The sequence below is a fragment of the Bos indicus genome, chromosome X (assembly GCF_029378745.1).
Source record: "Bos indicus isolate NIAB-ARS_2022 breed Sahiwal x Tharparkar chromosome X, NIAB-ARS_B.indTharparkar_mat_pri_1.0, whole genome shotgun sequence".
NCBI lineage: Eukaryota > Metazoa > Chordata > Mammalia > Artiodactyla > Bovidae > Bos > Bos indicus.
Window position 1 is genome coordinate 39,200,390 of NC_091789.1, and position 24,696 is coordinate 39,225,085.

Below are 24,696 nucleotides of genomic sequence, written 5' to 3' on the forward strand. Positions count from 1 at the left end.
GCCCTACAGTTGGCCCACGTCCTCCCACCCCTGGACATTGCCCCCCTGCTGTAGCCTGAAGGACATGTGCCCACTGCTCTCCCTGGGCCTCTGCCCGCCACCACCACCCCCCCCCCCCCCGCCCAGGGGCCCCCCAGAGGCATGAGGTGCCTGGGCTCTGAGTCAGGTCAGAGTTGGCATGGCGAGGGACCGACAGGACCCCATGTTCACAAGACTCCATGATTCCAACAGAGAGGAGACCAGGGACAGAGGAGCATGTGCTGGGGTGAGGTGCCATGGTGTGCCCTGAGTGGAGAGGTGCAGGGGTTAATAGTCAGCCACCTGTTGCTCTAAATCATGAGAAAAACCCCATGGGCAAAGAATAAAATATAGCAATACAGCATAACCCAAATAAAAGTACATCAGGTTGATGAGTTGGGGTCGTCATGCCCTGCTAAGCTAAGGAAAAACATAGTGTGGACCTTGGAATGCTAGGTCAGCACAAGTTCAGAAGGCTGCTTGTGCACACACCAAGATGTTTTCCCGAGGCATATGCGTGTCTGTGGCCTCCAGCTAGGTGATACCCCTTGTACAAGAAAGTAACAGAGGTAGTTTAAGGTAATCAATAAAATGGGAGACATGACCAGGGACACAGGAGGCTGACTTCATCGGAGCACAGCAGATAATTCCTGTTTGCCAAGACACTAAATAAACGTGATGTGGCTCTGAGAACAGGGCGCTTTATCTGAGGTCTTGAGTCCCCCAGTCCCATCTTTAAAACTTGAATTTTAAATTCTGTCTGTAGTTTTTTTTCCCAAACTGCGTTGACCACTTTCCATCCCTACCTGCTGGATTTTGGTACCAGAGGAGTGTCCGAGCCCCATCCGTGTAGCAGGGCAGTACCCTCACTGGTCCTCTCTGTATTGTCTGGCACCAAGGTAGCCAGACACCCTGGCCACCCCACTTGGCTTTTTTGGCCCTTTGTCCTGGTTGGCACTGAGGACTGATACTGCTTGCCTGCCCCTGGCTACACCACGATCTTAGCCTTGGCACCGCAACCCGACAGTGTGATTGTTTAGTTGGGGACCCTGGCCCATGTGCACAAAGAGCCAGGCCAGGAGTTACTCCAGCAGCGCCCCCTGACCACAGGTGCGTCCCTCCAGTGATGCTGGTCTGTCCTAGGGGCTGTGAGCTCTCAGTCCAAGGAGCATGGTGGTTGCCCCCTGTCCTCTAATGAGGGAGAAGAGGGAGGTGACATGGCCTCCACAGAGTCAGCAGCAGCTGTCCAGTGAGCCCCTTTGGCCTGTGACCTGCATTCTGGCTGCCATTGTGGGATCTTCCAGGGGGAACCCAGTCCTAGACCAGCTCGCTGCCAAGGCCACAGCTCGCTGCCAAGGCCACAGCTCGCAGCACTTTTGAGCTGTGGGAGGTGATGGGAAGCACAATTCTGGGAGCAAAAATCTCCCAGACGGAAGACGGTGGTTTGTGAGCCCTGCAGGGCCCAGCTTTCCGCCTCCTCCCGTGGGAGTCTCGGACACAGCGACAGCAGGTCGTTATTTCAAAAAGTCTTTTAATTGTTCAAAATAGCACAAAACGACATCGCACTATGGTAATATTGAGTCACAAGGGTTACTCTACAATAATGAATGGGCGTACTGTTTCCAGAAACAGAGATCAGAGGGCGCTCAGGAATTGGGCTGGGGGGAAGACAATGGGATCAGGCGGTGGGCTCCAAGGTGACTAAACGTGACGTTTTCCACAGTGAAATATACTATAATACAACAGAGGCCCCAGAGGGTGGGGGCTAGGGGCAGGGGTCTGCAGAGGCTGGGGTCTTCCCAGCCCCAGTTGCATCTCTAGGGCAGAGGAAGGGGCTTTGAAGACCGGCTGTTCGGTTCAAATCCTTCAGTGTGACTTGCTCGCAAGTCTCACTCCTTGCTGAAAACCTTGGACATGAGGCAGAGCTGGCACTGGACTAGCCGCTCCCAGCAGAGCCGAGCCCAACTTCGTAGCGTCGATGGTACCGCATGACTTGTCATCCCAGGCAGCCTCAGAGGCTGGGTTCCTGTCCAATGTGTGCCATCCCTGCCCAGAGAGGGTGGCCGCAGGAAGCGGCGGCTGTGTGTGTTGGATGCTCTAAGCGCTTATGCCAGGGAGGGAGCCTGGGGGTCATGGAGAGGGCCACGGACCCAGGACTGGGTATCGGGTCGTGCCCACGCCTTTGCACCATCGTCCTCAGGAAGTCTGACTCCGGGCTCTAGAGGACTCTCAAGCTCAAGCCTCTAAGTGTTGGAGCCATGGCCCATGAGGGGGGCAAGATTTGACCACTCACCCTCCATCATCCCAGAGGCCTGGGGACAGGCAGCGGGGCACAGGGCAGGGGCCAGAAAGAAGGAAATCGCACTGGGCAGCAGACACCAGGCCCACAGGGAAAATGCCATAGTCTTGCCCTGGCTGCCCCTCACTTTTTCGTCCAGAAAGATCCCTGCCAAGGCTTCGCCAAGGAGAAAAGTTAAAAAAAAAAACAAAACAAAACAAACAAACAAACAGAAAAAGATCCACATTCTGTACACAACTAATAACAACAAAAAAAGGGACAAAACCCCACACGCTAAGACTAAAATTACAATAAAACTGTTAACTTCATCCATTTCAACTTAAAAAAAATACAACAAATGCAGCAGTTGGTGATGTGGCCCCTAACCCCGACCCCAGAGAGGTCGAAGCCGGGCTTGGTGGGAGGGCTCCTCGAGGCCCCAGGTGGGCGTTGGGAGGTTTTCATAGAACACTGCTCAGGCCACCACGGGGCTCCTTCTCCGCCCCTCACTTTTTCTTCTCTGAATGGTAAGAGGAGGGGAGGGAGAACGGGATGGGAGAACGAAGGCCTCTGAGAAAACGTGTCAGCTTCCCATGGGACTGCCAGGCAGGGCAGGGTTGGATAAACCAAAAGGGCAGGCGGGCGTCACGTGGCAAGAAATGCTAAGGTCACAAAAGAAAATAGAACCAGACAGATACCCGGTTCGGAGTGGGGGGGGGGTGCCCCCCAAGCCTCTGAGACTAGAGGCAGGGAAGGGGGCCGGAGGTGCTTCTACAAGCTCCCCCCCTCAACTCCTCGGGCCTTGGCTGATCCCTGGAGCCAAGGGCAACAGCGAGAGGTGTGCAGACTTTGGAGGAGGTGGGCTTTCCATCTGCTCCCGTGCATTTAGGTCTCTCGCTTGAGGGCTCCCTGGAGGAAGGGGGGGCGCCCGCTCCCTCGCTCGCTCTTTAGCATCTGCCTTCCGCTCCCCCACCGCCCCCCTCCTCACAGCCATTGTAAAATGTGCTTTCTCAAGATTCTTGTAAAAACAGAGAGAGGAAGGGGAGAGGAGGGCAGCTGCTGGCTCGTGAGGGTGGAGTGCGCGCCAGGCGGGTGGGGTGGGCGGGGCGGGGCGGGGCGGGGCGGGGCGGGCGGGCGGCGGTCCTGAAGCAGAGGGGAGGCTGGAGAAGAAGCCAGGCGCCGGGCAGCTGCCTCTCACTGACCGTCTGCCTTCGATTTCTTTGGCGCGGATTTCCTTGGAAGATGAGAGGCAAAGGCAAAAAAAGACAGGATCAGCGTGGGTCTGCGTGGCGAAGCGAGTGGGACTCGGCCAGGGCTCCGGCTGCCCCCTAGGCTGGGCGGCCCCCTGCATTTCAGGAGAAGCAGGGCCCGGCTGTCCCCACTGCTCCTTACTCTCAGGGTCCGCCTACTCCCGGCCCCAGAAGGCTCTTGGAAAGGCACCCCCTGCTTACATTTCTGGAGACGACATGGGCCGCTTGCTGGCCGGCTTGGCGCCAGAGCTGTCTTTACTGGTTTCTGAAAGCAGAAAAGGGGGAGTGGGCGGGCAGCCCCGACGTCGCCCAGCACAGTGCAGCCAGGCACCGAGTGTGCCAGCCCCTCCCATGGGCATGTGCCCCAGGGTCCTGGCCACCTGCATGCAACCCCCCAGGGCCATTCTGGACACAGCTTAGAGGCCTCTGCTGTTGTCCCCCCGACTGACAGAGCAGCCCGAAGCCTGGGCACCCACCCCCCACCTCCAGGTCCTGTTGGCCCTTCCCGTGCCCACTCCCCTCCAACAGCCCCCCAAGGAGCTTTCTCCACAGCACCAGGCAAGGTGAGGGATCCACCCACTCCAGAGGGTCAAGCTCACCAGGCCAGCAGCTGGCAAGAGCTATCCCTCTCCAGAGTGAGCCCCACACACACCCACCTTGCAACCACCTGACTTGGGTGGCTGGGCCGTAGCCCTTCTCATTGCGGGCAGCAATGCGGAAGATGATGGCGGGCTTGGTGGTGTAGTCGATGTGGGCGTTGGAGAGGCTGGAGGACTGCACGAGGCAGGAGGGGCTGGGCCCGCAGTACACCCGCATGAAGGCCAGCTGCGCCGGGGTCGAGCTCTTGGTCTCACCACCGGCCTGCGCGCTCTGGATGGCCAGGTACACTGAGTACTCGATGATCTTGCCGGAGGTCACAGAGGGTGGCTCCCAGGTGAGGTGAGCACCGTCTGGACTCTGGAACAGAGAAAGCAGAGACCGAGGGGGCTGTCTTCGGCCTCTGTGACTTATTCCTTCCATGCCCATCAGAGGACAGAGAACCTAGACTTGAGTCGAAGCTTTCAGAACTGACAGTTCCTTCTTCACCCCTCTCCTAACACAACAAACCTATTTCACAACAGAGCTCAAGGAGCTCCAAAGAGATGGCTTCGTCTGCCCCCACCTGGAAGGCAGCCTGACATAATGGCAAAATGAACCAGGACACCAAACACTTTCCTAGACCTGTTCTGTCACCTAACAAATGTCTTGTTATTTAGCCTCTTGGTGCTTCAGTCTCCCCATCAAAAAAATGGAGAGAACCACAGGCCCAGACCTCGTCAGGGAGTTTAGGCATTAGAGGATTAGGTAAATGAGCACGTTAGTCACGGCTCACGCAGTGTCAGAGACAGGACCAGAAGCTTCAGCCCAGACCCACCGGACTCTGCCTACATCTCAGGGGCCCTTCCCAAATCACCCCCGCCCAGCCCAGCAAAGAAGAAAGCCCCACAAGCACGGGCTTAGCTGAGGACAGAGGCTGATTTCACAAGACTCACTTTGCTGATTTTAATGGCACACGGGGCCCCTGGGAAGCCAGGCAGACACGTTTTAAAGGCTGAGATCTCACTGAAGGGCCCCCGGCCGCAGGCATTGATCCCGGCGACGCGGAACTTATAGGCAGTGCCTGGCTGCAGCTCCTGCTTCTTTAGCTGGTTGTAGTCGGGCACGGTGCCCGAGTCATCCTACAGGGACAGATCAGGCGAACAGGAGAGATGAGAGTGACATGAATCCCACCGACAGGGCTGCAGGAGTCAGTGGAGCACTTTTCCACCACGGGGACGGTGGGGTGGGCAAAGGGCGGCCATGGCAGCCCCATCATGACCAAGGGGGCCAGGGCAAGGGCGGCCAGGGCTGAGCTTTGCCACTGCTTCAAAGGCTGCAAGGGGGAGGGGTGAGGAGGGGTCAGCCCTGAGACAGAGACAGCATCCCTTAGATTCACAAATCCCTGCCCACCTGAGGGTGTTGGCTCCCAGGGATACATACATCAGTCGGGACAGCATCTTCGGGTGGCAGGAAATAGTGTGTCACCATCACATTGGTACCCTTAATGACCCCCACGTCAAACCACTGGTTCTCCTTCTTTACAGGGGCTTTGCTAGGTGGCGGTGGCAGGTCTGGCTTCTGGCAGGCAGAGAGGGAGAAGAGATCAGGACACCCTCCGAGTCCGGATCCATTAGCCCACTTCACCTCATCACTCCAGACTCACCACACCCAGGGACTCAATGCCATTGGCCACTTCCGTCAGGGTGGCTGCGGCCTGCAGCTTCGCGGGGCTGGCCACAACGACCGGCTGGGGGGCCACAAATGTGTTGGACGGGGCCAGGCCTGGGAAGGAAAACAAGGTGTCAGCAGCAAAGGCCCCAGAGACCGGGCTTCTGCACAGGAGCCCCTCCCCCGGGCTACACGACCGGGCCTGTTTCTACCCCGAGGGACCTGGGACCCCACTCACAAGACTTTCTTCCCCAGTCAACTGACTTCCCCAGGGGAGCAAGGCTGCAGGCCAACCCTCCCATGGCCAGGCAGGGCCCCACGTACTCTCAGTGGCCGTGGGGGGCAGCAGGCTCACGGTGCTGGGCACAGCCCCGGCCAGCTCATTGAGGCAGTTGCTCTCGATGGTCGGGTCATTGAGGCTGTCAGCCGGGGCCAGTGCTTCCGTGGGCAGGTGGTGCTGCTGCTGCTGGGCCTGTGCTTCCTGGAGCTGCTGCTGCTGGACCAGGGCAGCCAGCTCCTGCTGTGTCAGCACGATGGGGATAGTGGTCGCCTGGCCTTCCTGGCCCTCGGCCGACAGGTGGCTCAACTCTGCCTGTGTCACCGCTGCGGCCGCCTCTGAAGTATCCATGGGCTCCCCGGTGCCTGCTCCAGGGGCAGAAGACAACGACTCAGGAGGGACGCCAGCCCCGGCTTCCCACCACCACTGCCCTCAGAGCGACGGGCAGGATCCGTAGACACAAGCTCTCAGAGCCTGTCCCCCAGACCTCTCCTCTGCCCTCCCCCTGGCAAGACCCGCCTCCTGCCTGCATACCAAAGTCAGCCCCCATCCCGATTAGGCCGTACTGTGCCATCCTGGTGGCAAACAAGCTCCCTTTGCTCAAGTCACCTGGAGGGAGGCACCCGAAGCGCGGTTCGTTACCCCTGAGCAGGCTGTCCCTCCCTCAGGGCTACCCCCCGGCCTCAAGCGAGGACAGCCTGCTGAGCCAGATGGCCTACGTGCAGCACCTACCCATGACAGCCTGCTGTGCGGCCTGGAGCACGGCCTGTATGGCCAGGGCCTGGGCCTCCTCTGTGGCTGCAGCCTGCGCGGCCGCTTCAGCAGCAGCAGTCACTGCCAGCTCCTCTGGGGTGAGCCCTGTCACCATGAGGGTGGTGGTGCCCGCCTGGGCTTCGGCCATCAGCTCTTGGGGGAGGGACAACTGGTCTACTTCGGACTGGGTGGGCGGCGGTGGCTGGACCACCACGGTGGCCACCACAGCCGAGCTGGCAGGCTCCTGGCCTGAAGACGGGTCCCCTGTACTGCTCAGATCCACGGCGGCCTGGAGCTCAGGGCTCTGGGAGGCTGACAGGACCTCGGCGGAGTCCCCCACCAAGGGCGCGGAGGCAGGCTGCAGGAGCTGCCGTGGTGGAAGCTGCTGGCGTGGCCCTGGAGAGGCCTGGAGCTCCTCTGGGGGCTGCAGGATGTCAACAGCAGAGAAGGGCATGTCAGAAGTTTCTGTGTTGGCTATGGTCACTGTAATCGTGGCCGGGATGGGGACTTCGGTGGTCAGAGCCCCTGGGGCAGTCTCAGTCACAGATGAGATCTTCTAGAAAGGGAGAGAAGCCCCTGTCAGAGGGGAGGAGAGGAAGACCGAAACCAGGCAGGCCTTCATCTCTCCCTGTGGGCCGGGATCTGCATTCTCAATGGGTTGCCACAACCCTGCTTGACAGACAGGAACAGTAGGTCACTGAGCAGCAGGGCGCATGGCAAAAGAAAGTGAGACCCCTGACCTGCCGGCCCATTTTAACCCATCCCCAGAGAGACCCCTTGGTCTCACAAAAGGGGCCCAACTCCTGCTGTGCCACGCCATAGCCAAGTGATGAGCCACAAGAACCAGCTACAACAATAAAATCACCTATAGGACACCCACCAAGGACTGGGGCCTCCTGTGCCCTGCCCTGTCAGGCGATAAACTGCCCTTTTATGGTCTGGAAAAGGAGCCAGGAGCGGCACGTGCCTGGAGCAACAGCACCACCTGTTGTCCAGTTCAGGAACAACATGGGCCCAGGCACACCAGGTCACAGGGACCCTCCTGGGCTCTTACCGGCACCGAAGGGCCTGGGACTGGCGTGGACTGTGTCACGGTGGTCACGGCCCGCGTCAGCGTGGAGGACACTGTTGTCGTGATGGGACTGGAACTGGCGATATTCACACTGTCGCCCTGGGTGCTCTCCACCTCTCCCTGGTCGCCGGCAGGCGGTGGGGGGTCTGGTGGGACAAGCAGAGAGTGGGGTGACAGGCCCTCCTCTAGCAGGGCTACCACCCAGCTCTGCCACCAGGAAACACGGTTGCCTGGAAGACCTGCCTGTAACGAGCAACTGGGTTCCACAGAACTGAAGTGTGGGCCTCTCGGTGAGCCCTGGGCCTGGGAGCCCATGGGGACCCAGCTGGTTGCGTCCACCTACCTTGGTTGGAACTCATGTTGGAGGTGACAGTGGTGGCCGTGTGCGTAGTGCCTGTCTCATGCGTCTCACAGGGCGGGTTGGAGCACACCCTTTGCGTCGGGAAAGGAGTGAGCAACGAAGCACCGGCCTGAGGGGCGACTGCGGGTGGCACTGCCACCTCCAGGCTGGACTCCAGGGTCCTGTGGGAGGGGGCGGCATCCGGGAGCAGGGCGCCCAAGCTGACGGACATGGTCGTGCCAGTGGAAGCGGTCTGGTGCGTCTCACAGGGCCGGCTGGCAGGAGGCTGCTGCCCGCCCTCTGGCTGGCCTGCAGCCCCTCCGGATGTGGCCGTGGTGGGTGTGTGGGTGGTGCCCGTCTCGTGGGTCTCACACGGGGGGTTGGAGCAGACCTGGGTCACGGCGGCCGAGGGGCACAGCAGTGCCTCCAGGGCCGCGGCAGTCACAGAGGCGCTGGCTGAGCTCTCGTACACAAGTGTGGGGGCCCCCAGCAGCTCGTGGGACTCCCCGGCACCCATGGCGGAGCGGGCCACAGTGGGCGTGTTGGTCGTGTGCGTGTGATGCACTTCCAGCTGGCGCCCCACAGACACCAGCGGGCCCAGGCCGGCAAGGGACCTTTCCTCGCCACCGGGCCTGACTTGGGCACTCAGTGGCCCCAGCTGCAAGAGAGTGGCACCGCGGCCAGCGGCCTCGAGGGCCACGCTTGGTCTGAGGAGTGGGCCAGCCGAGCACGGGGCCCCGGTGGCCATCACAGTCATGGTGGTGCTGGTTGCACTGGTCTGACGGGTTTGGCATGCGGGCTTGATGGAAACCTGAGCTCCCTCTGACGCCCCGGCAGTCACGCTGACCCGGACCACGGTGGGAATGGTGGTGGCAGCGCAGGCGAGCCGGATGTCTCGCCGCGGCCCGCCTCCGATGCCAGACATGGCGGTGGTAGCTGTACTGGTGGTGCCGGTCTCGTGGGTTTCACACGGCGGGTTGGAGCAGACACGAACTACACTGCCATTCGGCTGGCCCACCGTGGAGGTCACGAGAGCAGCAGTGGCCTCCTGTCTGTCGCAGACAAACTGCACTTGGGTGGGCTGGGGGTGCCCCCCCAGATTAGCGACGACGGTGGTGGTGGCTGTATTGGTGGTGCCCGTCTCGTGGGTTTCGCACGGCGGGTTGGAGCACACCAGGGTCACGGTGCCGGGCTGCACATCACCCTGGCCCGAATCAGCGATGGTGACCGTGGCCGTGGGCTGTTCTGTAGTAGGGGAGGCCAGAATGGACACTGGGAGGTCGTGCACAGGCTGGGCCTCCACCCCGCTGGGGGCCGTTATCAGAGTCACCTGGGTAGGCTGGGAGACAGGCTGGGGAGAGGGCACACAGGGAGTTAGTGCTGCTGCCCATCCTCCCGTGTCTGCCCCCTGCCACCTACCTGCAGTTCCCCCTGGGATCAGCGACTTGGCAGCTAAAGCAAAAACCCTGGCAAGTCTAGGACCTGCTCACCCTCACTCCAAGACACTGACTGGCTCAGGGACCAGAAAAAAGGAACCAGGAAGAGGTGGAAGAGCAGGGCCTAGGCTGGGGCAAGCCTTCGGTCGGGCGGGGGTGGGGGGAAACCTGGCTGACCCCGTGCTGTGCTAAGGCCAGCTTCACCACTTCACCAGGAATTCAGCTCAAGATGCAAAAACCTAGTGCTCAAATGCTAAACACGGCTGAGATACATCATCTCAACCCGACAGACTAGCAGGCAGTGACTAAAAATCGCGATTATGCACCTCCAGGATAACCATCCTACGGGTTCCACATGTGGGAGGGAAACCAAGGGCCCGGCGGCACACTGCAGCTCCGACTGCCCTACCTGCATGGTTATGGTGGGTGTGGTAAGCCCAGCGGCCGCTGTCAGCGTCGTCTGCGCCGCAGACACAGTGATGGCAGTGGGGTTGATCACCTGGCTTGAGAGGGTGGCGATGGTGCCCAACGTGGTGATGGGTGTGGCCAGTGAGGCGCTGGTGCTATGGCCCCCGGCTCCGGCCAGGCTGGTGGAGACGGTGCCTGTCACCGTGCCCAGGGTCGTGACGCCTGAGGCGGGGAAGGGCAGGGGCAGGCGGTCAGCAGCTGGTGCGGCTGTTCTCCCCAGGTGAGTGGGGCCAGGGTACACCCCGACACTGCCCTTGCGGCCCCGCACCCCGAGGCCTCCATACCTGTGGTGCCCTTGACAACCAGTGTGGTGACAGCAGGCTTGACAGCAGAGACGGTAACAGGGGTGACCAGGCGGACGCCCCCCATAGGCACGGTGCGGAGGATGGTGCCTGGCTGGCCAGGTGCGCCCTTCAGCACCACCTGGAAAACCGGAGAAAAGGACCCCTGTCACTTGGGGGCTGGCCAGAACAGACCCTGTGCTGCCCCTCCCAGGCTCCAGGTGGCCTGCTGCGGTCCCAGGCTGGACCCTCAGGGAAGACAGGGCCAGGCACACCTCACCTGGGTCACTCCTTGCTGCCCGTGACCCGTAGCAATTTTGGGAACAGCCGTGATGATTTTGGCGGGGGCTCCAGTTCCAGAAGTCATCACCTTGGTGGTGATAATGGTGATGGGTGACTTGATGCCGGCACTGCTAGTCACGCCTAGAGGAGAGGGGGGCATCCTGGCTTCAGGAAGGGCCAGGCCACAGTGCTGGCCTCCCACCCGGGCCCGCTTCTCTTGGGCCCTCTTTTCAAATAGTTACGCCTGTTGCCCCTCAATTAAAACAAAGAAGTACGAACTGCAGCCGTATCCTTGCTACCTCCTGACAAATCGTAAACAAGAAGCCAAGGGCAGAGCAGACGGGAAAATCTTACATAAGAAGCAAAGAGAGGGTAGAGCAGCAGAGAGGAAAATCTTAAACAAGAGGCAAAGAGAGGGTAGTGCAGAGTGAAAAACCTCAACGGAAAGATGTTGCACACTGGCTACCCCCTCACCTGCTTTCTCCCCAGCACACCGGGGAAGGCCCCTACCCGTGGCGCCCGCCTGTGTGATGATGGCCGACATGGGGATGGTCTTAATGATAGTGGTGGTGCCGGGCTTGGTGGTGCTGGGGGACACACTGCTGATGCCCAGGATGGTAGGCTTAGTCCCTGCCCCGCTGGCCTGTGTGGTCGTGATGATGGTAGTGGGCTTGCCATCTGCAGACGTCACCAGCTTCAGGATGGTCCCGGCTGGCAAGGGTCCTTTGGTCTGTAAGGGGAAAATGAATGGGGGAAGGCTGAGATGAATGGGCGTCACTGCCAGGATACAAAGTGTGGCTTTGTTGTCATCATCGAATTTTAAATGAAGTCTGGTTGCTCTACGATACTGTGTTAGCTGCAGGTGTCTAACAGAGTCAGTCAGTGATACACATATGTATCTGTCATTTTTTAGAAGAACTGCAAGTTTAATGGTGAGTCTGGTCTGGCCAGGATTTATTGCCAGCCCAAACAGCTTGAACTATTCTGAAGACTGCAAGTAACAGAACCAAGCAACAGGACCTTCTGAGCCACTCAAGCTCATGGAATCTCGTCTAGGCAGGGTCCTAGTCTAGGGTCCACGAGCTCACCTGGATGATCTGAGTCACCGGGCCTGTAGATGCCTGGCCTGTGACTGCCGAAGTCTGAACCGGTTTGGTCTGGACCACTGACATTACTTTGCCCAGATTGGAAATCTAAAAACGAAACGACAGCGCACCAAAATAAGTGATCCAGAGACCGGTCGAGGGCATGGCCTGGGCTGGGCGTTCCTGGTGCTGGTCACTCACCAGAGCACTGCCTCCTGGGACCGAGATGGGGCTCTTCACCAGGGTGATGGTCTTGGTAACCCCACCCACCACTGTGGTCACCACCTGGGCTTGCTGGGCCACTGTCACGGTTCCGGACTTGTGTACGGTGATGATGGGACGGGTAGATGTGTTGGCGGCAGAAGAGACGGAAGTCCCCACCTGGGCAGCTGCAGTCTTCAGCATGCGAGTGGCTGGGTTGCTCACCTGAAGATCGCAAAGAAGACTGGTGGGTGGGTGGGTGGGGGGAAGAGCTGGCCCCTGTGCATTTGTGTATGTCTACCAAGCTCAGTTTTGTTCACCTCTCCTTTAGCGAAACAAGGGAGGTCACTGGGCCACAGGTCTAAGACTGCCACACCCCCATGGCTGCCAGCTTATTCCCCAACCCCCACCAAGCACCAACCATGGACCTCCATCCTCTATGGTTGGTCCAAAGGCCAGAAGCAGTGACCACTGTCTAATGACGGTGCCCAGAAGCCCCCGGCCCCAAGGCTGTGGGCTCTGAACCAGCCCCGAGGGACGCTCACCATGACTGGCGAGGAGGCCACCTTCACAGTGGCTGGGAGCGTGGTGGTGCCCGGCGTCACGGCCACGGTTTTGACGATAGTGGTGCCAGCCGGGACACTCAGGACCGTGGGTGCCGAGGAAGGAGGGATCTTCTGGGTGGCAGCAGCCGCGGCTGCCAATGCAGCCATGCCACTCATCTGCGGGCTGCTGCCAATGACCTGCAAGGGACACAAGGAGCTTGAGCCCACAGGGAGCACCAGACCCGAGGCAGCCCCAATCCCTGCTTCCTGGAGCAGCACCTCTTGGCTTTGAGGAAAGCCAGGCGCTGCTCTACTGACCCCAGACCTGGACTCCCACCATCAACCAGGCCCACATCAAACCCCAGCTGGCTAGCTTCTCCCCTCAGAAAATACATATTTAAAATGCCCTTGAGATCAGATGGCGAGGAGACCATTCTGAGGTGTCAGCTTACTAATCCTGAAGTTAGTGATGAGAGATTGCCTCATCAGCACTTTCCAGGCCTTGGATGAAAGGTGGTAGCACAGGGTGGGAGTCAAACCCCGCCAATGCGCCACTACCAGGAACATCCCACCGCGCCCTGCCCTGGCTCCTTACTGTCCCCTGGGCGCTCTGTGTAGGCACAACCATCCGCACGCCTGCGGGAAGGGAGGTCACAGTCACGGGGGCTTTCCCAGCCTGGCTGGCAGGTCGCATGGTGACCAACGGGGTTCCCGTGGTAGCCTGAGGACCAGTCACTTTCAGCACAGCCGGGACACCTGCTCAGAGAAGGGGCTGAAGTGAGCGACTTCCGGGACCTGCTTGGGCTTCAGCTCCCACCCTTCCAGCACTGCTTGGGGACAGTCTCCGCGGGTCAGGACCAGGCCCCCACAGCAGCACTCAACCTCCGGTCTGCACTAACGGCCTCCAGGCGTGCGGTCTAGCAGCCCCCGCTCAGGCATGCCACCTCCGGGTGAGCCAGTTCCTGCCCTCGAGCGCCCGGCTCACCTTGAGTCCTGGCTGCGGCGGGCACGGAGATTGAGCTGCCAGGCACCGTCGGCAAGACCTGGATGGTGGTGGTGGTCGGGGGCGCGGCAGCAGCCTGGGGCAGGAGCGTGATGCCTACTTGGGTCAGCGGCTGCACGGCAGGTGCGGCTGCTGCTGGGGCAGGGCTCTTGGGAGGATTGGCAGGCACAGACGGGACTGGATTGGGTGTGGGGGAGGTGGCAGTGGCAGCCGTGGCAGGAATGTCATATTTCTGGAGCTGCAGAAGGTAACTGTCGGCTGTTGCCACGGCCCCCCAGCTCACCTCCAGGGAGTTAGTGTTGGCTCGCACCAGCTGTACCCGGGCTGGAGGTGGCGGCTTCTCTGTAAGAGAGCATCACTGGTGAGGAGGGAAAGGCAGACACTTAGGGGGTGGGTGTGGCAGCTCTCCTCCAGTTAGCCTTACCCGTTTCCAGGTACCAGAGGTCCTTGCAGCAGACCTGGTTATTCCAGGCCTTTCGGTAGCCGTCACGCCCACTCCAAATGTAAAGGCGGGTATTGATGGCTACCGCACAGTGGCCAGCACGGGCCCGGGGAATATTGTCTTCCAGCGTATCCATCAGGATGGTCTCCCAAGCCATGGTATCTAGGGAGGACAGGATGTGAAGGTCAGCAGGGGACAGAGGAACCGACAACCCTCAGGGGCTCTTTGGCCTTTTGCTGTCAGGGATGGGGAATTAAAACCAGGAAGTCATCCAAGATTACTAAAGTAAGATGAAGACAAAAACAAAAAAAATACAATTCTGTATGGCAAAAAGACTGTACAAAATTAGAAACCACGAACTATAAACTGGGAAAACTACATGAAAAACACAGTCAAAGGTTCCCCTTCTTGCACATGGAGCAACACAAAAGCCTCTAGAAAGAGATGGGCAAAGAGGAACGCAAGTTATGGAAAACGTGACAGAAGATCTCAGAAAAGAAAAATACGTACCCTCACTCAAGATAAGAGAAAGGCAAACTTAACCCAGAAGGTGCCTGGCAGCTTGATGTTCCTTTTGCTGCAGCCAGGGTTGAGGGTGAGGCAGGGGAGGGGACCTGGGGCTGGCCTGTGGGAAGTCAAGCACCTACTGGGCTTGGTGAAGAGTGTATGCTTTGCCGGCCCGGTGAGCACTGCTAGGGACATCTGCATGTCTGGTAACATCCCCCTGCCGGCAAGGCTACCTCTAGGTTGTCCCCCTTCGGATACACCTGCACGTGGCGAGAATGGTGCAAGGATACTCACGGAGCAGCGTCGGTGCAAGTTTTGACACCACGAGCGCAATTCAAAAGAATGAGCCACTCGCCCTGCGGGGATGGGATGGTCTCCGGGACAGAGAAAACACAAGGGCCAGGCACTGCGCTGCGTAGAGCAGGCCGCCATCCTGTGTGCTCTGTTTTTAAGGAACCTATAGGCAACGCTTGCATCTATAGCACGGTCCCTGCAGGGTGGGTGAGAAACCACCAACAGGAGACCAGAGGGAGGCACTGCGTGGTTACGCCGGTGAGGAAGAGCCTATTCAAAACACGTCAAGGAGCGTCCCTCAGGGCGCTTGGACCACTGGCTACGCCTCGCGGAGTTCTAGAGGCACGGCCTAGAAGCAGCTCGGCCCCCTGCGCCCCCAACACAGCCCGCAGGCCAAGGTGGGCCGGCCTCCCGCAGCCCTCTGCAGGCCGCGCTGAGCCCGAGGAGGCCATACCCAGGTTGAGACAAGCCAGAGTGTTGGTACACTTCCACTCCTTCTCGTGTGTGGCCACTTTGACGTCATCCATGACGAGAGGCACCCAGCCACCAAACACGTACATTCTGGGACGAGGGAGGGAAGAGTAGGAGACGATTGTGGACGAGGTGCCAAGCTTGAGGTCACCTCTTCCATCCAGAACGTCCTGAACACACTGGGTCCTCTAGTTCTCCCCGGGACGCACAAAGCTCTGAATGTGGCCCTCTCTGCCTTGGTGGCTCAGCCCTCACAAGAACTGTGTCACCTCCAGCGCATGTAGCTTCGGTGTAGCTCACCCAAAGCTCCACTCTGTCCCCATCAGCCTTACATTCACTTTGGGACCTTGGCATTGACAAAGACACTCAGCTGCGGCTGCAGAGGATCTAGAACAATCTGTGTCCCTCTACCCTCTTTTTTTTTTGGTCCCCCAGGGTCATAAGGGGAAGACAAGGCTGCTTGCTGAACGCCAGCCCAGCCAAAGAGAGGTCTCCTCAGGCCTCAGGGATTGCTGGAACGAAACTGTGAGCCCATGGGGGTCGGAGATGGGGGCTACAAAGAGAAAAAAGCCACGGCTGGCTACTCACTTGTTTCCTATGGTCGTGGCCGAGTGGAGACTTCGAGGAAGAGGTGCCACCCCGCTGAGGCTGGGCTTATTCCATGTCAAAGTCTCTGTGTGGAGCAGTGGGAAGAGAAGGTTATTCACACCAGGTGGGACACATGCCCTCTGACCCAGAGGCTGTGTCCCAGATGTGGGGAAGGCTCTGGAAAGCAGATATCAACACAGCACAAGAACTGCACACCTGGCCTCCCAACAGGCCTTGAGAGCCCCCCTGATCACCAGGCTCTGGCACTTCCCAAGCGGTCTTTCCCGAGCACCTGCTATGAACCGGGACTGGGGCTGGGGGTGGGGGTAGGAGCCATCGCCATACCCTCCACACGCGCCATAGCACCTCCCACTCCTCAAGAGGCACTCACCCACGGTCAGCTCCGTCATCTACAGACCCAGGGCTACTAGGAATTCTATGCCCAATCCGCTCTCTGGAACGTTGATGCAACGCTACAGGACCCCTAACCCTCTGTAGTTATACAGTCGGCCACCTTCTCCAGGTGAAAAGCCTGAACTCCTTTCAGCCTAAACTCCTGATTCCTTGCCTGTCGACCTTCCCAAATAGCCCCCAGGGTTCTCACCGCGTCTGGGCAACCCCTCTTGACTGGGATAGACCAGGGGGCCCTGCTCCTGGCACACCATGACTACTGATGAGTTGACAGGGACTTGTGCTACCTTACCCACACAACGTCATTCTAGAAAGGCCATTCCTTCTTCCCTCACTCTACTGCAAGCTAACAGATAGACTCGGCCAACAGAGCCTTGCTCTTTCTTAAACACTGCAAGCTCAGGGCAAAGAGGACAGCCCCAGATAGGTCCTATCCTGACCCAGTCACAAGTAGGGTGCTAGGCGGGATATGCCCCCTCTGCAAGAGCCCCACCACAACACCCCATGCCTGCTGCCCAGCAGACCAGCTGCACTCCTAGACCACAGGAGCAGCCACACCCACGTCGTACCGATATCCAAGGTCCAGAGGTCCCCCAGCCTGCAGCCACTCATCCCTCCATAGATCACCAGTTTGGACTTCTTGTTGTCTTTCTCAGTGTAGACCACTGCAGTGTGAGACTCTCGGGGTGGGGGCAGGACGCCGTAAGTGATGGGAATGTCCCAGGCTACCACTCCAGAGCCCGGCCGCAGTTCCAGGATGTATAAGTCATTCAGGTACCTGGGGAAAAAAAGGTCAGGTTAGGGCAGGCCACCCGCTTTGACAGGGGAATGGCAGACTCCTGGGGAGACAAATCGGGGCTAAGGCTACACGAACTCCAAATCCTTCTACCTCTGTCCTCACCCCTAAGGAGGGGTGCGAATGGAAGGGGAACAGCAGGATGGGGTGTGCTCAGCTGCCCTGCACGAAGCTGGACATGACATGAGGACCTCCGAGGTGAAAAGGGAGCACCAGCTCAGGACTACCTGCAGATTCTAGAAAGGCCCTTGGAAGATACCCATCATGAAGCCTGCAGGCACCGAGAAGGACCAGCTCAAAACTGGGTCTGAGGAGCAGGAACCAGCACAAGGCAAGGTTGGAAGAACCAACCCTCCTCCCACGAGGCCTCCTGGGAGTTAAGACACCTCAGCACTGGAAAGCTCTTTAGAGGGCGTCTAGGGCCACCCTCCTCTTTCACAAACGAAAGGGACCTGGTACGGCAAAATTGACTGCTGTGTGGGCGAGCACCCCGGCCTTCATGGGATTCCACACGAACAGGACAAAGCCTCACCTCGGAATGTTATTCTTGGGGTCCTCGCTATCATTGGCCAGACCCCCAAACAGGTAACACTTGTTGCCCACAAGGGAGAAGCTGTGCCCAAGCCGAGGACACGGAGGTGGCCCATTTTTGGGCGTCTTTGCTTTCAGTCTCTTCCATTCCCACCGGCTTGCCTGGAAAATCAAGGCTTAGTGATTAACTCAAGGGTGAGCTGGGTTGTTTGCCACATACGGAGGGGCTGCTGGGGGTGGGAAGGGGCACCTGACTGGAGTAAGAAGGTCTGGGTGGCGCAGGGCTTGCCCCGGCTCTGACAAGCAGGACACTACCTGGAGCTCGTAGAGGTCGTTGCTGTACTTCCCGTATTCCACCATCCCTCCAAACACGAGCAGGCGTGTCCCATCGCACACGAAGCCATAGGCTGCACACCCAGGAGGGATGTCCCCTCTCACAGCTGGGATGAACCACTGGTTGGTCGCTGGAGGACAAAAGTTAGCAGAAGTCAGAACACCCTGGGAGCCACCAGAACCAAAACCACTACCCCTCTGCCTCCCTAAACCCACCAGCCTTCAAAATACAGTCCAAGAAAGGACAGGCTAAGACAGCGCCTCTTTACCCAAGGATGTGGGACTTCTTCCTTTGAGCATCCAACTGCCGACCCTCTAAGCCATCTTCCAAACCCTTTGGCCTCAGAGACCACCCCAAAATCACCCTGCTTCTCATCACGGTCATCTTAATAAGCAGGAAGTCACTGACAAGAGAATCCGTCAGCTTCTGGGGATGGGGCCACCTCCCGCCACTCTATGGGGACTTGGAAAGAAACATCTAATACCCAAGCTACCCTCCTGGAGGCCCACAGCTGGCTGCACATCTCAATGGCTGAAAGAGCAAATGCTGCAGCCCAGGGGCAGCAATCCGAGTACAGGCCGAGGAAAGCCGTGGGGGCACGCTCGAGCTCTGCTGTGGTTTCCCCGGCGACGGTCCACAGCTCCCTCCTCCAGAACACAGGCAGAGGCGGTGGTGGGCAGCCTCCCAGCCCTGGAAGCTGCCTCAAGTCTGCCGCCTCAAGCCAGGGTGGAGCTCCCCAACTGCCCCTGCTCCACCTGGCATCCCTGCTCCTCCCAGGCAACCAGTCCCTTGCCTGCCTTGCTGGGGCTTCCTGGCAAAGTCACAGGGAAAACACTGCCCTCTTTGGAGGGACTCCTCCTGTCCTGTGTTATTTGAAGGGCTATCCTCTGAAACACACATTGCACTCTCTCACCAGACACTTCAAACCAGCAGCCAGCTGCAAACCTGACTCCACGCCCCTCCATCAGTTTTGGTCAAACACGGGCGAGCAAATCGGGACTAAGGAGACGGTGGACAGGGCAGGGACCTGAGCGCCAATGGAGCCCCTCCCAGGGCGTGACAGGGGCCGGTCCCTACCACCCTCTCCATGCTGGGTAACCGGACTCCCATGGCGTCACCCTCAAGGGCCACCCTCAAGGTGGGGAGAGGCCTTCCCCCGCACCCCAAAGCACATTCCACCTCCCGGCACAAAGGTACCCTGGCTGGCCACTTCCCAGGTGGACACATCCTTGGAATGGGCTGTGGGTCCCACCCTCAGTTCAGGGGAGTCACTGGGCCTCGGGGACGCCCAGCACTCCCCTCCGTCTCCCCTGCCTGCAGCATGCACCCTGGCCCCAGAGTCCGGAGGTCTGCCTTATCATTTCTCAAGGCGCAAAAACAAACCGAGAAGAGCAGCAGCTTTCCAGGCTTGAGCCCTCAGCCCTACACAAACTGGAGGAAGATGGCTCACGCAGTGCCCGAAGGAGCTACATCCAAGTTCCCAGGATAAATGCTGACACAGACCTCTGAACCTCCTTCCATGGGAAAGAAAAGAAAGTGAAGTCGCTCTGTGGCATCTGACTCTTTGTGACCCCATGGACTGTAGCCTACCAGGCTCCTCTGTCCATGGGATTTTCCAGGCAAGGGTACTGGAGCAGGTTGCCGTTTCCTTCTCCGGGGGAATCTTTCCAACCCAGGGATCGAACCCGGGTCTCCCTCATAGCAGGCGGATGCTTGACCATCTGAACCACCAAACTTTAAAAAACTGGACACAGGAACAGAGGCCGAAAGGGGAAGTAACTGACCAGAGGTCACAGGGTCAGACAGACACAGGAGACGAGAACCCTGTCCCTGAGTGAAAGGGACCGCCAGGTGCCTCCCTGAGGGCCGGGGGGGATGCTACATGGGAAAGGGACGGGCCCACAGGTGTTGGGTCACCTGCCACCTGATTTAGGGACTGGGCGAGAGGGACTGGTGACATCCCAAGAGCTCATTGTGCAGCACCCAGGAGGGGCTGACCTCGATCTAGAACACTCCAGGCAGGAGAATGCTGTCAGGCAGCACAGGTTCCGGGCCAAAGCCTGGTTCTGCCCTGAGATGGCAGCTGTCCCCTAATCCTATCACCCCTCATTCACTTATCTAGGGGGGTGGGTGGTGCACGACCCCTGCGGGTCCCTCCTCCCCGCTCAGTTCTGGCTTGTTGCCACTCTCGGCTGGGAGGGGGGCTAGGAAGAGATGTCTGTACCCCGGAAGAGGTGGCTCAGCGCCCCCCACCCTACCGCCCCGCTTCCTGCATGGTGGAGGCGGTGGCAGGTGCTAGGAGGCACGGAGTGGGGGAGATGATTCTCAGAAGAGGTGACGCGGGACCCAGGGCCTTGAAGGCTGAACAGGACTTCCCAACAAGTGAAACCGGCGGGGCCGGGCAGGAAGTGCCTGTGAGAACGCGAAAGGCCCGGAACAGAGGGTGAACAGGTTGGAGATAAGCTCAACTTAGTAACCAATTAGCTCCAGGGAGAGCATGCCCGGGAGGTGTCCCCAAAGCGGGGGCCTGCACCTGATAACCAAACCGAAGGCCGAGAGAGCCAACAGGGTGATCCTGGACCCAGCACGTCCCGCCTGAGACCCCAGGGTCCGCGTGTGTGAAAACAAGGAAGTTTCACTAGCCGTTTTCCAAGGCTCCTTCCAGCGTCATCAGCTGGGGACGCTGGAGAACCACTGAGGCAGACCTGCCTCAACCGCTGCTTCGCCCAGCAGCCACAGCCTCCGCACACCAGGGCGCACCCCACCGTGTCAGGGCCAGGGCCCCTGGGTGATCCACTTTGGTGTTGCCAGAAACTTCCCTGAGGTCGAGGATGGGTCTCTCAAAAGCTAGGGAAGTGTTCCACGGCCACTGGGGAGGAAGGACACACACTTCCTCATGCACCCCCTTCCAGTTCAGTGCACACCTGCCACTCCCAGCCCCGTCACCCCCGATCTCTGAGCTGCCTGAGATGGCAAAGCAGGCATGTGCCCCCTAGGGTCTTTTGTCTTAGCAACGGGGAACTCTCTCTGAACAATGAGTTTCTGAGCATTCCTCTTACAGAAGAAGAAACTAGAGAATATGCTCTGACCTCATTTAAGACACAAGGTAAGCAGGCGGCCAGCTGTCAAGGCAGCACTAAAGATGCCCTAAGAAGGATGCTGGGCATCTGTGCCCCGGCTGGTGGGAGAGAGGCCACACCAAGCCCAGCTCTCTGAGAACAGCAGAAGCTCGAGGCTCCGTCAAACAGGAAACACTAACACGCGGTGAGGACCGGGGACCCGCGTCCACTAGCGGCGAGAAGTCGCCGAGGGAGTTCTTGGGGCACTTTCCAAACTGGTACCCTGGAGGAATCCAGGGCTGAGGCCCTTTGGAAGGCTGGCTCCCACTACTACACAATGTACCCTTCCAGAAGGGGAACAAGTGAATGCCGAAATGGTCAACTCAGTTTAATACACGCATGTCGACACAGAGGCCCCAGGAAGAAGTGGCCTTTGGAGCTGATGGTAATTAGGCCCCTGGCCTACTTTCTAAAATTGGCATTCCCTGCCAAGAAACCTGCTCCAGGCCTTACAAGAAGGAAGGTGGTCCGAGGGGTTGAGGAGGCTCTGCTGAGCGCCCTGGCTTCTGTAAAAACAGCCCTGCCCCTCAGCCTTCCCTTACTGGGCTAATCGCTGCTACCGCAGCTGTCCAATCTGGCACCGAGCTCCAGCAGCCAGCCCAGCCTCCCCAGAGGCAACAGGTGCTCCGACCCAGAATGTGAAGGGTCACCGGCAACCCACCAGCCTCGGAAAGTCAACTTCGTAGGGTCAACCACTTTTAAGACGCGAGCATGTTGAACTCTGTGCCTCAGGGGAGGCGCGGGCCAGGAGCACTGAACTGAGAGAAAGCTCGGCTCCAATCCTCAGCGCACGGACCAACAGCCTAGCTCAGAGCAACCTTGGAGCTGGGGGCGGCAGCAGCGGGGGTGGGGTGGGGTGGGGAACACGGGGTGCCCAGACCCGAGGACCCCGGCCCGCCAGAACCCTGGGACAGGACAGCTCGGGAGCCAAAGGCATTTGGCAGATGAGCTGGCGTGGGGGGAAAGGGTTAGAAGCCAGCCCCTGGCCGTGGCTGATCCCAAAGCGACCTGGAACTGCGGAGGAGAGCTTCCTAAAAGCACACTATGAGCCGGGAGGGGGTTTGCAGCAGCCCCACCTCCGCCTCTCAGGCTCCGGAACAGAACGTGCCCAGGCCCATTGCCCCCAGTGAGAACGCTCAGTCCCTCTCCCCAGGCCAGCCTCCATTCAACAGGCAGCTGGGGCCCACGAAGGCACCAGGTGTACCAACTGGCCACCATGGGGGAGGGAGCCGCAGGAGGATGCCGCGAAGCTCTAGAGACTGAACAGGGGTACCAGACAACAGGCCCAAGGCGACTGCACCTCACTCCTCCCAATGAACCCAGCCTCGGGTTTAGGGGCAGCCTGGGAATGGGCAGGGTAACCTCCTCGGTCCACTGTGGGATGACCGCAACTAATCCCTCTCTTCCAGCCAAAGGCCCCAGATCCAGACCACGGGCCACGGAAAGGGAAACACTGCAGAAGTCGACACTGCAAGTGGGGAACGGCAGCGTCGTCGGATTTGTGGGGCCCCAGGACGACAGTTCCCCAGCGTGGCACACCGCCCGCCTGCCCACCCCGTCCCTGGGTCAGGATTGACGCCGGTCAACTCTGCCCCTTTTCTCGAGACGGCCACCTCGTCTGTCATCTAAAAGTTGTCACTGCTCCCCAAAGCGCACCAGAGATGAGGAAGAGCCTAGCAGGCATGGGGGTGGGGTGGGGTGGGACTCTGCGCCAAAGGGACGCATCTGCCCGCCTAGTTGGCGGGGGTAACGGTGTCTTATCTGAAGTCACCACCGCGGGCGCCGCCCCCGCTCCCTCACCAGCCGGCCTAGAGGGTTCCTCTCCAATACTGAAAGGCACCCCCTTCGAAGGCAGGAGAAGCAGGGGTGTCAGGATGGGGACAAGAGCAGGGCAGAACAGACAAGCCATGCAGAGCAAAGGGTCTCGGAGGGGAGTCCCGTGCGGCTGGAGGAGGGAATGGGAGGAGGGGGGAAGAGGGCAGCCGGGGAAGGGAGGAGAGGAAGGAGGGAGAGAACGGGAGGAGGAAAGGAGGAAGGAGGAGATGAAGGGAGGGAAAGATCCGAGGACCCAGCGGGCTTTGCACTCACCCGTGTTGTACACGTGCAGCTCGTCCACTATCCCCTCGTTACCGCCGCCAAACACCACGATGAGCTCCTTGATGGCCACGGCGCGGTGGCCGTGGCGGGGCCGGGGCACTGGACCCGACCAGCCCACCACTCGCTTCCAGCGGGGCTGCAAGAGCACCGCTGGCGAGTTGGCGGGTGACACGGCCGAAGCCATAGTTCCGGGAAAGGGCGCGGTGGAGAAGAGTCGCCAAGTGGGAAGGGAGCCCCCCAATTCCACTCACACACACCCCTTTTCGTCCAAGGTGGCTCTCACTGAGAAACTGTTCCTCACACAGCGGTGGACGGCTCCATGGAGGCCGCCATCTTAACTATTTTCTCCTTCCCTTCTCCTCTTCCCCTTCTTCTCGCTTACCGCGTCTTGTCAAGAGCCTCTTGAAACTGTCAAGCGCCTGGACCCGAGAAGCTGGAGGCCGTCGAGTCCCGCCGCCCTGACTACTTGCCTGGGAGCTCCCACTTACAAGCTCGAGCGGGAGGCCCTGGGAGCCGCCATCTTGAGCCGCCTCTCTCTCCTCCCTTCCTCAGTCGTAGCCCTCCCCTGCCGGAAATGGCGGAGCCCCGGCCCGGTTCCCACACCCCCCGAGTCCCCTGCACTGGCCGGCTTCCGGGGCGGGTGGAAAGAAGCCACAAGCGCAGCGGTTGTCTCAGCCCCGCCGGCGCTCAGACCACAATTGTGGGAGCCGCCATCTTGAGACCGTCCCGCTTCCCCGCCCAGCGCTTAGTGTAGAGGCCGCTCCCTTAACAGCCTCGACACTCGTAAGGAATAGAGGCGCGCCAGAGGCCAGTGAAACGAGCTTGAGTTCTTGAGGGCTGCTCAGAGACTTGCCCGTATGGCTCGTGAGGTCTCGAGCGTCTACCCTTAGTCCGCCTCTACTGCTCAGGCTGCGCCTGCCGCCCTGGGAGCCGCCATCTTGAGACTAGCTCCCCCTTCCCCCCTATTCTCTTCCTCCCGGGTCAGTTCTTCCACTGCAAACCAAACGCAAGGCAGCGTCCGATCCTCGCTTTCCTCTTTATGACTCCTTTCCACAGGAGCCGCTTCAAAAAGGCAGAGTTAGGCCCCGAAGTGGCAACTGTACGGCAGGAGGAGCGGTAACGGCAGGGCGCTCATGCCTCCTCCCTGGGAGCCGCCATCTTGTGTGAAGAAGTAACAACTAAACATGGCGGCAGCGGTGGTCGGGCGAGGGGGCGGAGTCGGGCGACGTCACTGTTTCTCACCCCCCCCCCACCCCGCCCTCGCAGGCTTCTCCTCTCGGCCGAGGCCCGTTAAAGGAACTCCGCGCTGCTTCGCGGCAAGGGACCGGGGCCGCTGCACGCTCGGCCTGAGGTCAGGCTGCGCTCGCGTCAGGCACAGGCGTGCCCAGCTCTGTTGCTGCCGAAGCGCGCCTCCACGCCTCCGTCCTGGGAGCCGCCATCTTGCCACTTCCCCTCGCCCGGCCGTCCGCGGGCGTCAATAGCGACTTTCAGCACAAAACAAAGATGGCGGCTGCGGCATCTGGGGAATGCCCGGATGAGGATGCCTCAGACGCGGTTGGCCCCGCCCCCT

General features: G+C 59.8%; 1 protein-coding gene across 12 annotated transcripts; it reads right to left on the minus strand.

Moving 5' to 3' along the window:
• Positions 1 to 1,532: 1,532 nt before the first annotated feature.
• Positions 1,533 to 24,420, minus strand: HCFC1 (host cell factor C1). 12 transcript variants are annotated; one of them, XM_070784054.1, is made up of 26 exons: positions 23,118 to 24,420; positions 17,892 to 18,040; positions 17,578 to 17,738; positions 16,819 to 17,027; positions 15,839 to 15,923; positions 15,234 to 15,340; positions 13,961 to 14,140; positions 13,519 to 13,878; positions 13,129 to 13,289; positions 12,534 to 12,731; positions 11,989 to 12,213; positions 11,791 to 11,895; positions 11,213 to 11,432; positions 10,701 to 10,843; positions 10,424 to 10,562; positions 10,081 to 10,301; positions 8,239 to 9,586; positions 7,878 to 8,041; positions 6,803 to 7,247; positions 6,118 to 6,435; positions 5,789 to 5,907; positions 5,566 to 5,703; positions 5,079 to 5,264; positions 4,203 to 4,503; positions 3,748 to 3,811; positions 1,533 to 3,530 (listed from the first exon to the last, which is right to left on the minus strand). In XM_070784054.1, the coding sequence occupies exons 1-26, from the start codon at positions 23,308 to 23,310 to the stop codon at positions 3,491 to 3,493; spliced, it is 5,979 nt and encodes a 1,992-aa protein (XP_070640155.1). In that variant the 5' UTR covers positions 23,311 to 24,420; the 3' UTR covers positions 1,533 to 3,490. The 12 variants fall into 12 exon arrangements, with proteins under 12 accessions (XP_070640155.1, XP_070640153.1, XP_070640150.1 ...); XM_070784052.1 differs by having other exon boundaries at positions 6,118 to 6,438; positions 6,803 to 7,379; XM_070784049.1 differs by having other exon boundaries at positions 1,533 to 3,641; positions 6,118 to 6,438; positions 6,803 to 7,379.
• Positions 24,421 to 24,696: the final 276 nt, after the last annotated feature.

Bases quoted from the DNA above. Each gene is read 5' to 3' on its own strand.
- HCFC1 (XM_070784045.1), bottom strand. From the start codon at position 23,310: ATGGCTTCGGCCGTGTCACCCGCCAACTCGCCAGCGGTGCTCTTGCAG. The intron at 14,141-15,233 runs GTATGGCCTCCT...TGTCCTCCCTAG, and splicing joins TCTGGCTTGTCTCAACCTGG to ATACCATGGCTTGGGAGACC. The intron at 3,642-3,747 runs GTAAGCAGGGGG...CCTGAAATGCAG, and splicing joins CCCATGTCGTCTCCAGAAAT to GGGGCCGCCCAGCCTAGGGG.